At 34.7% G+C, this 16,028-nt stretch overlaps 1 protein-coding gene across 1 annotated transcript in view; it reads left to right on the top strand.

Annotated features, from left to right (window-relative positions):
• The window catches only part of Ipo7 (importin 7), a 59,449-nt gene that overhangs the window by 26,086 nt on the left and 17,335 nt on the right, over positions 1–16,028 (top strand). Inside the window, exons 6-12 of the mRNA XM_003465690.5 lie at positions 1,503–1,592; positions 5,626–5,720; positions 5,834–5,918; positions 10,723–10,857; positions 11,428–11,527; positions 12,319–12,395; positions 13,021–13,137. Of these exons, the coding sequence (XP_003465738.1) occupies positions 1,503–1,592; positions 5,626–5,720; positions 5,834–5,918; positions 10,723–10,857; positions 11,428–11,527; positions 12,319–12,395; positions 13,021–13,137 (699 nt within the window). The remainder of the gene's footprint in view (positions 1–1,502; positions 1,593–5,625; positions 5,721–5,833; positions 5,919–10,722; positions 10,858–11,427; positions 11,528–12,318; positions 12,396–13,020; positions 13,138–16,028) is intronic.

Raw genomic sequence — 16,028 nt, 5'->3', positions numbered from 1 at the left:
CACCTATAGCCTCAAGCACTTGGGAAGCTGAGGCAGAAAGATTGCTGAGACTGGCCTTTGCAGCATAGGAAGACACCATCTCCAAAAGAAAATAAAATTCATAAATTTGGAAATGAGTTATTTGATTATAATTAAAGCTAAGACTTACTCTCGTATTCCAAGTACACATGCTATTCCAATAAATAGCAAAACCCATTCCTAAACTTGACAAAAATATACTGATTCTCTAGGCTTTGTTGGTACACAGTATAACCTTTATCATTTTTATATATTGTTGTTAATCTTTTCCAGGATAAAAGAAAGCCAATAGGAAGCGGTTCACTCTATTCTCAGTTGAGGCCTATAATTTATAAAACTGACCTTTTTAATTCAGATTCCATTATTTTTGTACCATAAAGCCATAGAATTGTCATTGGCCAAGATCTTTATAGTATGCTATTACTTTTAAAATCTTACAACATCCCCTAAATTTGGTGGATTTTTGCATATCTTTAAAGATCCCTTATTATCTAAATCTAAAGGTAATATAATATTCTATTGGATATTTCTTGTATATTCTTCTGTGATTTGAATAATCACATTTTTTCCTAAATGGTAAAATCAAAATTTTTAGATTGATCTCTGTTGAGCCCTGTTACAAGATGAAATACTTACCTTCCTAAATATTTCTTGAGAGTAGCACATCGTGACATCAAGATACAATTCTATCCACTTGTAAAAAATAGATGTCCTTAAGTCCTAAATGGATTGTTGGGGTTTTTTTTTCCCTTTTTTTGGTACCAGGGATCGAACTCGTGACCTCATGCTTGCCAGGCAGGTGCTTACACTGCTGGGCTAAATCCCCAGCCCAGGATATTGATTTTTATCGGCCTATTGATAGCAGAACATATCTGGATTAACAATGAAAAAAATACATTTTATGATTAAGTCTTTTTTGTTTGCTTTTGATTTTTGAGACAGAGTCTTGCTGTATAGATGAGGCTCTGGCATTGAACGCAATATAAAGCTTAGGCCGGCCTCCTGCCTCAGTCTTTAAAATGCTGGGTTTACAGGCCACTATGCTCTATGTTTAACTCTTAGAGTAGGTAAAGAGAGAGACTTTTAATGATAGATAAAGCATTTGTTAAAATTTGGTATGGTGGATGAAAGCTCTTAGCAGTTTAATAACCATTCCTGCTCTTATAAAAAGAAAACAACTGTTAGAATCCCAGAATGGCAGTTTCCTTAACTTGATTTAAAAAATAAGTTTTTTATTTTTTCTTAAGAAATCTATAGTAAATATTATACCTTAAGGTGAAAATAAGATACAGTCCCAGAAAATTGACAGTAAGACAGGAATGTCAGTGGTCACTACCATTGTTTACTGAGATAAATATCCAGCCAAAGAAACTGGCCAGTGTACTGATGTGGAAATAGGGATTGAGTGAAATACTTTTGATAGGTTATTGTGAAAAATAAAAGGAAATGATAATTTAAAATACTAATTCTTGATTTTTATTTAGTATACATTACCACTGGAGCTGATAAATCAACAGAACCTGACAGAATGGGTAGAAATTTTGAAGACTGTTGTGAACAGGGATGTACCTAATGTAAGTTTCTGTGTGTTCTTTTATATTACAAAACTTGAATATTTAATGATCTTTGTAGGATTTTTGACTATTATTTCCTATAATATACTTTATGAGCTTCTATAATTTTTCTAGATTTAAATTTTTCTAGATTTTCTAGATATATAGTTTTATTTCTTTATATAAATACTAAATAAAAAGCTTTGAAGGATTTTTAGTTTGATACTTATGTGTATATGTTTATTTCATTCCAATTCTGTTTAACTTTCTCGTTCTTAACTAAATTAAGAGTTTATGGTGTCAATCAGCTGAGGAATGGATAAAAAAAAGTTGTGGTATTTTTATACAATGCAGTACTACTCAGCTATAAAGAATGATCACATTGAGATATTTATAAATAAATGGGCGCAGCTTGAGACCATACTCATAAGTGAAATAAATCAAATTCACATGTATAAATACCGAATAGTTTCCCTAGTATAAAAAATGGTAAGAATACATAAAAGTATGTAGTAATCATGATTCCCCATTGTACTGCTTTGAAGCCTTATAATGTTTTCATTCATTAATTGGAATGGTTTTATTCTGGGTTGTTTGATTTTATTGTCTGTGATGATATGAACAGTTATTTTGAAGAAAACAAGACAATTTAATAGCTAGTGCTGATTTAATATCATCTTGTTTTGAAGTCCCGTGAAGCTTTTGTTCTTCTGTCTCTGTTTATCATGTTGTATCTTACTGGATTTTATTATATGTGATAGTATAAACAAAAAAAATTTTTTTTTTCTTTTTTGTCTTTTTCCTTTTTATCGATACTGGGGATCAAACTCACGACTGCCTGCTTGCAAGGCAGGTGCTTATGCCGCTGAGCTAAATCCCCAGCCCCAAACAAAATTTTTTATAGACAAGGAGATAATATAGAAACCATTGTTCGTTTTCTGTTAGTTGGTTCTAAATACCCTGTAATACTCTCATTCTCTTGAATGGTTTTACACTGTCATTTTGTGTTTGATGCTATAATATACGAAGTTATACTCAAATATTTCAAGGAAAGAGACACTATGGTAGCTACTATTATGTCGGGTTATCTTGTGGTGAAATACTATGTTGCTTAACTTGTTCTGTTCTGACCTGTGTTATTATGTTGTTATGTCCTCTTTTATCTAAATCTCCTTTTAATTTTTTTTTAATAAAAAAAAAAGAAAAAGTTTATGGCTAAATTTCAATCTAATAATTTGTTAGATGCCCATAAATAGAGGAAGAACTTGAATTACAAGTTACTGCTTTTTGAGTTTTTGTCTTGTTTTGTTGTTTGTTTGTTGAGACAGAGTCCCACTGTGTAACCAGATTGGCCCTGAATTCACAACAGTCCTCCTGAGTGCTGATTACAGGCGTGCACTACCACGCCTGGTATACTGTTTTTTATGACTTGAGACGCAACTTTCGTACCATAAAATTTACCAACTTGATGCAACTGACAGGTTTTTAGTACATTCCTAGCCCATGAGACTTCTTTATATATAATCACAGTTTTTAAAATTATCATGTTTCTTTATGTGATACTGCTTTTCTAAGAGGGTAGTGGATTTTCAAAGTTTTTGAATAGTTAATAGGTTTTAAATGCTATTATGCACCTTTCATATTTAATCCTCAATTCTTCTGAATTTTATTTAAAATATAAATATAGGAAAATTGTGTAATTTACTTTTTTTTGAGACAAGGTCTCACTATACAGTTCAGGATGGCACTGAACACACTACAGAGTAGTTGAGACCTACTGATTTTGTATTTCAGTATTTTTTTCTAGTACTGGGAATTGAATCCAGAGCTTGGTACATGTTGAGCTCACATCTTACTGTTCCACCCCCTTTTTTTATTTTCAGGCTAGAAGTTCAACGAACAGTCCTTCCCAACTCCATTGAAAACTAGTTTAGCATGTATTTTTCTTTACACATTTAGTAAGTATAAAATACACTTTTATCTGAGCTTTACAGCAAATACCTTTAATTCCAATAAGGAGGTTGAGGCAAGAGGTGACATGTTGAGGTCCAGCCTAGGCTCAGGATGAGTTCAAGATATATGTCTCTGAGCAGCCATGGCACACACCTGTAATTCCAGCACTTAGGAGACAGAGGCAGGAATAAATTGTTGCTTTCCAGGCCAGCCTGAACTACATAGCAAAACCCTGTCTCAAAAAAAAAAAAAAAAAAAAAAACAAAGTAAAAGTTCTCATACCTACTCTATGCCTTGTGTAGTATAATTTATATTCAGTAACATACAGAGATTTAAAGGGAATGATTCTGTGGACTATATAATCATGTGCACCCATGTACTGTAATCAACATCAGAGAATGTTTGTTCATGGGCCAGGGGTATGCCTCAGGGTTAAGAATGCTTGTTTGTCATGTGTGCAGACCTGGATCTAGTCCCCAACACAGTGTTTGTAAATAAGCTTTCATTTCTAGCTTTTTTTGCTTAATATTTTTAGCTAATATATGTATTTTTTTGTGTCATATATAGTTAAAATATTTGTTCATGTTGTATAATGGGTATTGTATAATGGTAGTTCCTTTCTTTTGGTGCCGAGTAGTGTCCATTTGAGTATACCACACAAAGGTATTCCACAATTTATGATGTATCCCATGTTGGTAGGCACTCACATGATTTTCTAGAGTTTTTGTATGGGGGGGTATTTTTTTAAGTAATCATACAATTTTTTATTGATTAAGTTTCTTGATACATTTTAGGTGAGCACGTTCATCATAGGGAATTTGTACCTGTACATGATAACAACTTGATTCTTTTTTTCCTCATTTTCCTGCCCTCCTTTCAACCCCTCTTCTGCTTTATTTGGGAAGGAGTGTACTTGGAGTCAAATTCAGGACCTCAAGCAGGAGCTTAGGCCAACTGAGCTGTATTCCCAACCCTCCCCTCCTTATTTATAAAAGCTTGTTTCTATTTTTCCCTTTTTTTTTTCTCCCCATCCCTGCCAAGTTTCCTTTCCCATCTGAACATTTTCTTCCTATTTTACAATACCTATTATACAGTTTGGTCTCAGTTTATCATATAAGAGAAATAATGCAGTATTCACTTAAGAGTATGATCTCAAGTTACATCCATTTACCAAGAAATATCTCAAACTTACCCTTCTTTATGGCAGAATAGCACTCCATTTTGTGTGTGTGTGTGTGTATTTTTAAATACACATCGTCTGTACCCATTCTCCAGTAGATTGGCATTTGGGCTGTTTACCTATTACAAATTGTGACACTGTAAACACAAGTTTGTATGTATCACTGTGGTATGACGCTTTTAATTCTTTCAGTTTTGAGTGAAGTGATTTTTAAAGTGGCTATAGTTTCAATTGTTCTTGAGTTTCAATTGTTTTATATTCTCACTTGTGCTAACTTAACATCTATAGCATGGTAATGAGCAGTGATACAAATATACTGGTGCATTTACAAATGTGTCTGAAACTAGATTCTAAAGTGAACGCTTACAGCTTTTACAAATTGTAAACAATTCTGGTTTTGACTAAGCTATTCTTGTCATGGTTATGACTTCATTATTTAGATCTTGTCTAAAATGTTTAGTTTTGGAGCTGGGGATTTAGCTCAGCGGCTGCCTTGCAAGCAGGCAGTCGTGAGTTCGATCCCTGGTACCGATAAAAATGAAAAAGACCAAAAATAAATAAATAAATAAAATGTTTAGTTTTAATTGTCTTACATAAAGGTTTAAAAAGTATATCCTTTATAACCAAGTAGTAAGACAGTAAGGCTGGTCCGATGGCAGTGGGTTATCAGAACTTACTAACATTAGTGCCACTAAAGTTGGTATACCACCCCCCCACACACTGCTAAATTTGACTGGCTTTAAAAAAGACAGTAAGGATGCCTCTTAGATTTAAGTAAAGGTCAGTACTCTCCCAAATTTTAACTTTATAATATAAAAGTTCAACATTAAAGTGTGTGCATTTCGAGTCCATTTTCATTTCAGGTAGTTCCATCTAAAGTGTATCATCTCTTACTATCATTAAATAAATGTCTTCTTAAAGGAAACGCTTCAAGTTGAAGAAGATGATAGACCTGAATTACCATGGTGGAAATGTAAGAAGTGGGCTTTACATATATTAGCCAGGCTTTTTGAAAGGTATGTCTTTTCCATATATGGTGATTTGTGTTTAGTTTATCAAAGGTTTTGCTTCTATAAGCACAAGTACAAAATTTCAGAAAGAAATAATGGGCATTTTGATGTTCTATTAGATATGGAAGCCCTGGCAATGTTTCCAAGGAGTATAATGAATTTGCTGAAGTATTTCTGAAGGCATTTGCTGTTGGTGTCCAGCAAGTAAGTCTGTGATAGTTTTTCTGAGTATAAATGTGTTGCTTGAAAGTTAATAATGTCTGTCTTGTTTAATGCTAGTTTCTTTTTCATCTAGAGTACACGTTTGGCTGGGCATGGTGGCAGCATGTCTGTAATCCCAGGACTCTGGAGACTGAGGCAGGAGGATCATAGCAAGTTAAAGACGAGCCTGGGCTACAAAGTGAGCTCAAGGCCACCTTGAGCTACATAGTGAAACACTGTCTTAAAAAGACAGAGTATGTGTTTGTACCCTTTATCAATTCTAAAACATTTTTGGTCTCAAGACTTTATAACTCTTAAGGGTCTCGCTATGTATTCCATGCTGACCTTGAACTCACATGGAGCCCAGGCTGTTTTTGAACTTGAGGCAGTCTCTTCTGCCTCAGCCTGCCAAGTGCTGGGCTTATAAGTGTGCACCACTATGACTGGTTTATGAAATCTCACCAGGCTTTCATTTACCTAGGTTATAACAAGTAGTACTTAGCAAATTTGATGTTAGAAAAACAAAATATAATAGTTACATAGGGCATAGTGGTACACGGCTATAGTTCCAGCTTCTTGGGCAATTGAGGGAGAAAGATCACTTGAATCTAGGAATTCGTGGCCAACCTGGTCAAACTTTTCCAGAATGAAAAATAGCCTTAATGTGTAGCTTGCTAAGAGACACATGGATACTTACTAGCTGATTCTATGTTCAGTCTTTTAAAGAAAGACTAAACAAAACAGAAAATAGGTAGAAATAAACATACATTCAGAGAAAAAAATAAACAGTAAGAAATCACTAATTGATGTTTACTTATTGTCGTTTTACAAGTAGTTGTTCAAGATACAAAAATGGAACATGTAAAGTGGGAATTCAAACAGCGAGGCCACAAACAGTTCTGTTCAACTGTCCAACGAAAACTTAGTAACATGGTTGTCAATCCTATACACTTAAACATACATGCAGTTATCCATATCTTCATTTATGTTTAGATTAAACAAACTAAAGCATTCTGAACAAAGAATAATAGTATTGCTGGATTTCACATCATGACACTCAGTGATCAGCACTGGGTACTGTAGTGTCTTTCTTTTTTTTTTAATTTAATTTAAAGAAAGACTAAAGAAAACAGAAAATGGGTAGAAATAATACATAATTTCAAAGAAAAAAATAAACAGTAAGAAATCACTAGTTGATGATTACAGATTGTCTTCTTATAAATAGTTATTCAAGATACTATAGTGGAGCTTATAAAGTGGGGATTCAAACAGTGAGATTGCAACCAGTTCTGTTCAACTGTCAGACAAAAACTTATAAATATGGTTATCAATCCTATACACTTAAACACACATGCTGTTATCCATATCTTGAATTATGTTGAGGTTGAATAAACCCAAGCAGGCTAATATCACTCTGAAGAAAGAATAATACTATTGTTTGGTTTCACATTATGACACTCCAGGATCAGCGCTGGGTATTTTAGTGTCTCTCTCTCTTCAAAGTATCTGTTCATTTCATCATGTGTTACATGATCAGTTCTCATAAACTTTTTATAGATTCTACACTTGCATGAGTCTTCACATGTATTTCTATCCTTTCTATATTAAAGGGAGAAACAAAACAAAGCATGACAAAACAAAACATTCCTATAAATACATGAAACAAGATAAGACCGCTGTACAAAACGTGAACCATGGTTCCTGTATTGTCTCTTGTTATCTCCAATAGAATTGGCTATATTATCAGACATAGTATAATTGAATATATTAGTAAATAACATTAATAAAAACACAACTTTGTATATAGCATAGAACTTCAAAAACTGGCAGTTATCAAACCAGAATGTGTATCATAGAGTCTTGTCATCTTCAGTGTATTTGCTTATACTCTCAGACTTGATACTATCAATCATATCGGTTTTGAATACAATCTTCTCTGCCTGATTTCTGTTATGCTTTTTGCCATCACTTGTCTGCTTATCTTCTTCATTCTGTTTTCTGCTCCATTCATTGAGGCCTCTCTGCCACTGTTCCTGGAATCCTAGTACTTTTCTCTCTCTCTAGAATGCCCTGGAGTATTCTTGGTAGAGTTGAATTGGTGGTTGCAAATTTCCCAAGTTCCTCTTTCTCTTGGAAGAATCTTGTTTCTTCATTAATTTCTAGAGACAGTTTATCAGGGTATGTCAATCTGGCATGGAGGTTATTTTTTTTTCAGGGCTTGGAATATTTTGCTCCAGGCTCTTCTTGACTTGATGGTTTGTGTTGAGAAGTCTGCTGTTATTCTGATGGGCCTTCCTCTGTAGGTTATCTGTTTCTTGTCTCTAACAGCTTTTAATATCACTTCCTTTTCCTATATTTGGAAAGTTTTCCTTAATTATTTCTATGAATAACCTTTGTAGTTCCTTTGTTTGTATCCCAGCTTCTTCATTTACATTATTTATTCTGAAGTTATAGATCCTTTTGTCATCTTCTAGTCTTTGTATTGTTACTGCTTGTTTCCTTGTTAGTTTTAAAAAGTTTTCCCTTTCATACTCCCACATTGCAAAATTGTTCTCCAGTTTGGATAATCTATCCTTAGTTTCTTTCAAGCTGATTTGCCATCTTTCCATAGAGTATTTAATTTCCTAGTGATCTCTTTGAATCTGCTTCATGTATTCTTTTTTTTTTTTTTTTATTCTTCACCAAATGGTTCTCTCGTGTGTTTGAGTTCCTGCCTTCTACTGTCTAGGATGCTTGCTTGAGGGGTGCTTAGTATCTCTTATTAATCTTCTTATATCTTGCTTTATTTGGCTAAATATTTCACTTTTGAACTTGTCAATGAGATCCCGAATATGTCTTTATCTGGTGCTGTGTCTGATACGGACGTTTGCTGTTGTCATTCTCCTTTGTATTTACCTGTCCTGGGTCAGTGTTCTTGGGGTTGGGATCTGGGGACTTTTTGTTGTTGCTTCCTTTTCCCATCTTTTTTGCTTCTTCCAGGAGGCCCCAGTTTCTTTCTTTGTTGATTACAATTCTTTGAAGTGCGCTGCCTAGATGACCCTTCACACTGCAGTGTACTAGTGAGTTACAGACAGGGACAGCGCATGCCGGCCCCTCCCAGATCAGTCAAGCTGCTGTGGCCTGCACTACTGTATTACTTTGCGCCACCTCCCCTTGGGACCAGCCAAACCTCCGAGGTACCCCAGAGATCCTCTTGCCTTTGCCTCTGGCATGCTGGGAGTACAGGGATGTGCTACCACCTTGCCCTTTGGCTTGTACTCTCAGCCTTTTTTATTTTGAAATAACGTTGCCTAGGCTGGCCCTGAATTTAGGACTCTTCTGAATAGCTGGAATTACAGGTGTATGCTGCTGTGCCTAACTGGAAATTCTTCATTATTTTGTGTTTTAGAAGTCAGGTTTTGTTAAACCTAGGTGTGATAATCTCATTACGATACTTGGGTGTTGGAAGCCGAAATGTAACAAATTTAAGGCCATTCTGGGCAATTTAGGGTGATTTTTGTCTCCAAAAAAGAAGCAAAGGTTAATTACAATGTGCAACTTAGAACTGTAACAGTGAACATATATGTACATTCTATTACATTATCACTCAGTGGTATTTATCACACTTTGGCTCTCTATTACATTTATCCATGATTTTGTGATATCCTGGACCTGACATTTTGAAATGACTTGTATGGGTTTTTGTTTTTTTTTTTTCCTTAACTTTACTGCAGAAGAAATGACTTGTTTTTGTTAGTACAAAACTTTAGTTAAGTATTGGAAAATTAGTTAGGCATGGTGCCACATACCTGTAATCCCAGTAGTCCAGAGACTGCGGCGAAAGGACTGCTGCAACTTCAAGGCCAGCCTGAACTACCTACATAGTAAACCCTGTCTCAAAAAAACTTTTAAAGTTGCAAGGCTGTCAAGCTGATGGTAGTGGATTCCACTTTTCTAGAAGTCTTAATATTTGCTTGGAAGTTTAAATTTTAACACCAGAAACATGTTGTTATGTATTTTCTTTGATGTATTGGATTTGTTTGTTCATTTTAGAAAAATACCTGCCATGTGCACACATCTAAATAACTATAATTTGTCTCTTAGTTCTTTGAAATATAAAATAGTTTTTCATGGAATAAATGAATATTTCAGCTTAGAAGTATTTCAGCTTGTCAGTCTCACAGATGCTTTCTTTATCCACTTTGGTATTTAGCATGGGGACTCCGTGTTCTTCTTCAGTAATTTAATAGTTACAATTTTTTTTCTGACTTATTAAGGATATTTTTAAGGAAAACTTGCTGTGTAAGTTTGTGACTTAGTGCCCCTTTCTTGATTCATATTAGACATCAAGCAGTTTTAGAACCATTTATGCAAATGTCAAAATCCTAATTCTGAATACTCAGAGAAGGTTGAAAGTTTCCTGAAATCTCAACACTTAGGAGACTGAGACAACAGAGTTGTGCTTTAGAGCCAGTCTAGGCTACATAGTGAGATCAAAACAAACCTGAGTTCAAGCCTCAAACCACTTTTGAAAGGCAAGTAACATCTTGACCTTACGATGAAAAAGCTTTGACATGATAGGACTTATAAGAGGTCCGGAAACACCAGAGAGGTCTGTGGATCACACTCAGAATCAGTGATCTAAAACATGAAGTAAGTGTGCAAAGTTTTCCTAGAAGCTGACTAACATGATAGTGTGCTGTCAGACTATTAAAAAATTGTGATGGTTATTTTGTAGCAGTGAATACCAAATGTTTTTATTGGTTTATAAGTGGTTAGAATTTCTATTTGAGTTTTGGTTTGTAATAACATTTTTTCTCCCCTAAAGGTTTTACTGAAGGTGTTATATCAGTACAAGGAGAAGCAATATATGGCTCCTCGAGTTTTACAGCAAACATTAAATTACATTAATCAAGGAGTTTCCCATGCACTTACTTGGAAGAATCTGAAACCTCACATACAAGTAATAATTCTCTATGAAATGGTTTTTTGGGGGGCTGGGAATTTAGCTCAGCGGCATAAGCGCTTGCCTTGTAAAGCAGGCAGTCGTGAGTTCGATCCCCGGTACCGAAATGGTTTTTTTATAAATATAATGTTAATTGCCATAAAGATTTAAAAGTTGTGTTTTGTTATTGTGTTAGGTTAGTTTTGGTGATTGCTTTGATAGTATAGCAAATGAGTTACAGCGCTTTCATGAAGTTAAAAGTGGTGTTTGATAAATATTTAGCTTAGCTTTAGTCTAAAACTTACTTTAAACAGTCTTGCTATTGGATTATTTGATATTTTAGTCATAATTTGGAAATAAGCAAAAGATTTTATTTTACTAGTGTGGCTTTTATAATGGGCTTATAATTTCTTATAGAAAAGGTAAGGCTTTTATAGTTGATCTAGGAATCCTTTTAGCACATTACTTAAGTTTAGTATTAAGCTTTAAAATATATATAATAGAGTTATTTTTATCTTAGTTCTTAAAGGAGATTTGACAGTTCACATTTGAAAACTGAAGGCTGTTACTTTAACTTTTAAATTGCAGGGCATTATCCAAGATGTTATTTTTCCATTGATGTGCTACACAGATGCTGATGAGGAACTTTGGCAAGAAGATCCTTACGAATATATACGCATGAAGTTTGGTAAGGAATTTTCACTTTAGAGATAAAATGTCAGTGGTTAAGATGAGAGTGGTGTGTGTAGTCAACCTAAAGAATGTTAAGACCTCATCTTTGGTGTAGTCAAAAGAATGTCTTCATTGTTTTAATGTAAGTTATTCCTTGTTTAGACTTTTTTTAGGCCATTTATTAATCATAGTATTTTATTACAATCTCTTAATTTTTTAGCAGACGTAAGTTATAATAGTGTTGTAAATTTTGATAATTGGACATGCTTCTGACATATTAGTCATTAGTCATTAGCCAAAACTACTAGTCATGATTTCACTTTAACATGCCAACCCTAAACTATTCTTTTGGATCCCATGGTAGTTATAATGATATATATGAGAACTGCAGAGATGCATAGGAGAAGCTGGAGTCACTTAGAGTCCCTTGATGAAACAAAGCATTGTGATGTGGCTAATGTTGGGCATCAGTCCTTCCTACCAAAATCTGTGCTTTTTGTAATTTGTACTTTTGTAATCCAATTGTGAAAATTCTTACAGTGGTAGCGTTTTATTTATAACAGCAAACTTTTAAATGTCCTTTTTAAACACATAATTTGTAATTAGACATGAAGGAAATGTTTTATGAAGTAACTAAAATTTCTTTTGTTTTTTTTTTTTTTTTTTGTCTTTTTCATTTTTATCGGTACCAAGATCGAACTCACGACCGCCTGCTTGCAAGGCCGGTGCTTATGCCGCTGAGCTAAATCCCCAGCCCTGAAGTAACTAAAATTTCTATTTTCTGTTAATTTTAAATTTGTTCTTTAGATGTCTTTGAAGATTTCATTTCTCCTACCACTGCTGCCCAGACACTTCTGTTTACAGCCTGTAGTAAGAGGAAAGAGGTAAGCTATTTAATGTGCAGATGACTCTTAAAATATTATTTAAAATTTGTTTAGATATTCAAATTTAGATAACCAAAAATTTAGATTTTTGGTTGGTTGCTTGACTTTTTGTTTGTTTTTTTGACATTTCCACCAAGGATGTGGGATGGTACATTCTAATATTTTGGCTTGAAAACAGCAGTTATCAAAATAATTGCATTCATTTGCATTTTAAATACTTCTATATAATTAGCAATTAGGAAAATATTCAATGTTTTTACTACTTTTAAATACCTGCAGCCTTCCTTTCATAATGTTCAACATGAAACTGATCTTTTGAAAATATTCACATGTGAGCTGGGCGTGGTGGCTCATGCCTGTAATCCCAGCACTTAGGAGGCTGAGGCAGGAGGATCATTGCAAGCTCAAGGCCAGCCTGAACTGCATATCGAGACTCTGTCTCAAAAAAACAAAAAAAAGAGAGAACACTCACGTGTAAATATAATTACATATCCTGAATTTGACTCATAGTACAAACATAAAACACTCAGTTTTAAATGTTAGTCATGTGAGTCACTTTATTTTTGTTAACTTGTTTTGCATAGTATTAGGATATTTATGAAGTGTTACCAATCTTCTAATTTAGGTACTACAGAAGACTATGGGATTTTGTTACCAGATTCTTACAGAACCAAATGCTGATCCTCGAAAAAAAGATGGAGCCTTGCATATGATTGGCTCTTTAGCTGAAATACTTCTGAAGGTATTTTTTTCTCTTTCTCGTCTTCCTCCTCCTGTTTCCTTTTTTTTTTTTTTTTTTTGTCTTTTTCCTTTTTATCGGTACCAGTGCTCGAACTCACGACTGCCTGCTTGCAAGGCAGGCGCTTATGCTGCTGAGCTAAATCCCCAACCCCAACTATTTCCTTTTTGAGACAGGGTCTTGCTATACAGTTCAGACTGGTTTTAATTGAGCTCACCCTGTAGTCCAGCATGGTCTCAAAACTTTCAAGGACCCTCTTGCCTCAGCCTCCTAAGTGCTGGGATTAAAGCATGCACTGGCCAATATTTCTTCTTTTATAAATATGTGCATGCAGTGCAATTTCTCCATTTAAAGTCTGCAACTTGGTGGTTTTTAGATAGTCACAGAACTGTCCAATCCTTGTTGCTATCAAATTGCAAAATATTTTCATCACCCCAAAAAAGAAACACTGGACATAGTAGTCACTGCGCTGAAACCTTCCAGCCCTTGGATACTTAGAATTGTCATTTGTCAACACCCCATCCCAAAAAATACAACTCAGTTGAAGACCTGGATTCAGTCCTCAGGCAGGAGGATGGACAGTGTTACATTACAATTTATGGTCCTTTGTGAGTGATTTCTTTGTGGTATGCTGCTCCCAAGGTTTGTCATGTCATAGTATATCAGTATTTACCCCAATTTCAACACTGGGGATTGAACCCCAGAGTTCTTCTATCTGACTGCATTCCCAGCTCCCAGTCATTTTTTCTGTATTTTGAGACAAGATCTTGTTAAGTTGCCCAGGCTGTACTAATTTTTGATCTTCCTGCATGTAACAATACCTTGCTTATTCTTTTTTATTATCAAATAATATTAAATTGATACACCATATTTTTCTTATCCACACATCAGTTAATGGACATTTGCTTTCTTTCTACTTTTTGGCCCTTATGAACAGTGCTATTTTTCTTCTGACTTTCTGAACTAATTCTGGAAATTCTCTTTCATGGATGTTTTTAGTTATGTTGTTGTGGCTGCATTGATATCTTAAATCAGTTGATACGATTTAGCTTTTATGATAGCCTCTTTAATAAATGGTACTGAAAAAACTGGCTCTGCACATGCTGAAGATTAAAATTGGACCCATATCTTTCATCATGAACTAAAGTAAATTTGGAATGGATGAAAGATCCAAATATTAAAACACAAATTACTGGAAGATAGAATATGTGAAGTTTGTGAAGACATTGGTATAGACAAAGACTTTATGAATAAGACCTCAGTCACACAGGAACTATCACAAAGAATTAACAGCTGGGATCTCCATCTTATTAAAAAGCTTTTGGGGGATTGGGGATTAGAGAAACCGCGAACAGAGTAAAGAGACAACCCACAATGTGGGAGAAAATGTTTGCCAGCTGTTCCTCAGACAAAGGATTACTATCAATAACATATAAAGAATTCAAGAAAATAGATCTCCCAAATTTAAAGACCCAGTCCAGAAATGGACTTTGGATGAAGGAAATACAAACAGCAAATAAATACGTGAAAAAATGTTCAACATTACTGGTCATTCAAGACTAATAACAAATGCCAAAGGGACTATGATGTAAAAGGAACTCTTCTCCACTGTTGGTGGGAACGCAGACTGGTGCAACCAGTGTGTAGAGTCCTCAAAAAAAAACTAAGATTGAGCCGGTCGTGCTGGCTCACGCCTGTAATCCCAGCACTCGGGAGGTTGAGCGGGGAGGATTGTTGTGAGTTTGAGACTATTCTGGGCTACAAAGTGAGCTCAAGGCCAGCCTGAGCTGCATAGCGAGACCCTGTCTCAAAAAGACAAAAAAAAAAAGCTTGCTGGTCCCATTTTACTCAAGTATTCCCCTTCTGGGTATCTTCCCAGAAAAAAAATTTTTTTTTTTTATCGGTACCGGGGATTGAACTCATGACCACCTGCTTGGAAGGCAGGGGCTTATGCCATTGAGCTAAATCCCCAGCCCCTTCCCAGAAAAATTTAAAATATCATGCTACAGTGATATATGTGCACCCATGTTTATAGCAGCATGATTTGTAATAGCTGGATCTTACAAATAACCTAAATATCCCTCAACCAAAAAATGGATTTAAAAAGTTGGTATTTTTATACCATGGAGTACTACTCAACCATAAAAGAAGGGTAAACATGCAACATTTATAGGTAAATGAATACAAGTAGGTAAGTCACACATAAATGAAATAAATCAAACTTGCATGTGTAAGCCATTGTATTGTCTCCCTGATGTGAGAAGCTGAAGGAAATGTTTGTGTATATAAATGATAGTTAAGATAGTTATATAATACTTACTTCTCTTAGTTTATTGAAAAGAATGGTTTGTGCTAATACTTGGACAATTAAATACAGATACCTTGTGCCCTGAGTGAATAATTTAAAGATAATAATACACAACTGTTGTATTAACTGTTGTTACTCTAATTATTGTGTTTTGAATTTTTTTAGAATTTGCATAGTGCAAAATGGGGCGAAGATGATGAATAAAGAACAACTATAATGTTTTTAGTGTTTAACTTATTTTTCTTTTTCGTTGGTTTTTTGGTACAGGTAATTGAACCAGGCAAGTGCTTTATGATGTTGAGCTATATTCCCAGCAGCAATGTGTCTGTTTTTTGGTTGTTTTTGTTTTTGTTTTTAGTCTTTTTGAGACAAGGGTTTCACTAGGAAGTTCAGGCTGGCCTCAAACTCTTGGAATCCCCCTGCCTCAGCCTCCTGAGTGCTGGCATTGCAGGCATGTACCACCATGCCCCGCCTATAAATGTGCAATTTAGAAAGTTCATCTAGTTAGAAACTTCACAATGAGGTTTTTCAATATAGTCGTAAGAAAAAAAATTTATAAGGTAAAGAGTAAAATTTAACACTTCAA

This window comes from Cavia porcellus, unplaced genomic scaffold (assembly GCF_034190915.1).
Source record: "Cavia porcellus strain 051 isolate PalLab524CR breed Dunkin Hartley unplaced genomic scaffold, mCavPor4.1 scaffold_6, whole genome shotgun sequence".
Lineage (NCBI taxonomy): Eukaryota > Metazoa > Chordata > Mammalia > Rodentia > Caviidae > Cavia > Cavia porcellus.
This window is presented reverse-complemented; position numbering and strand designations above follow the sequence as displayed.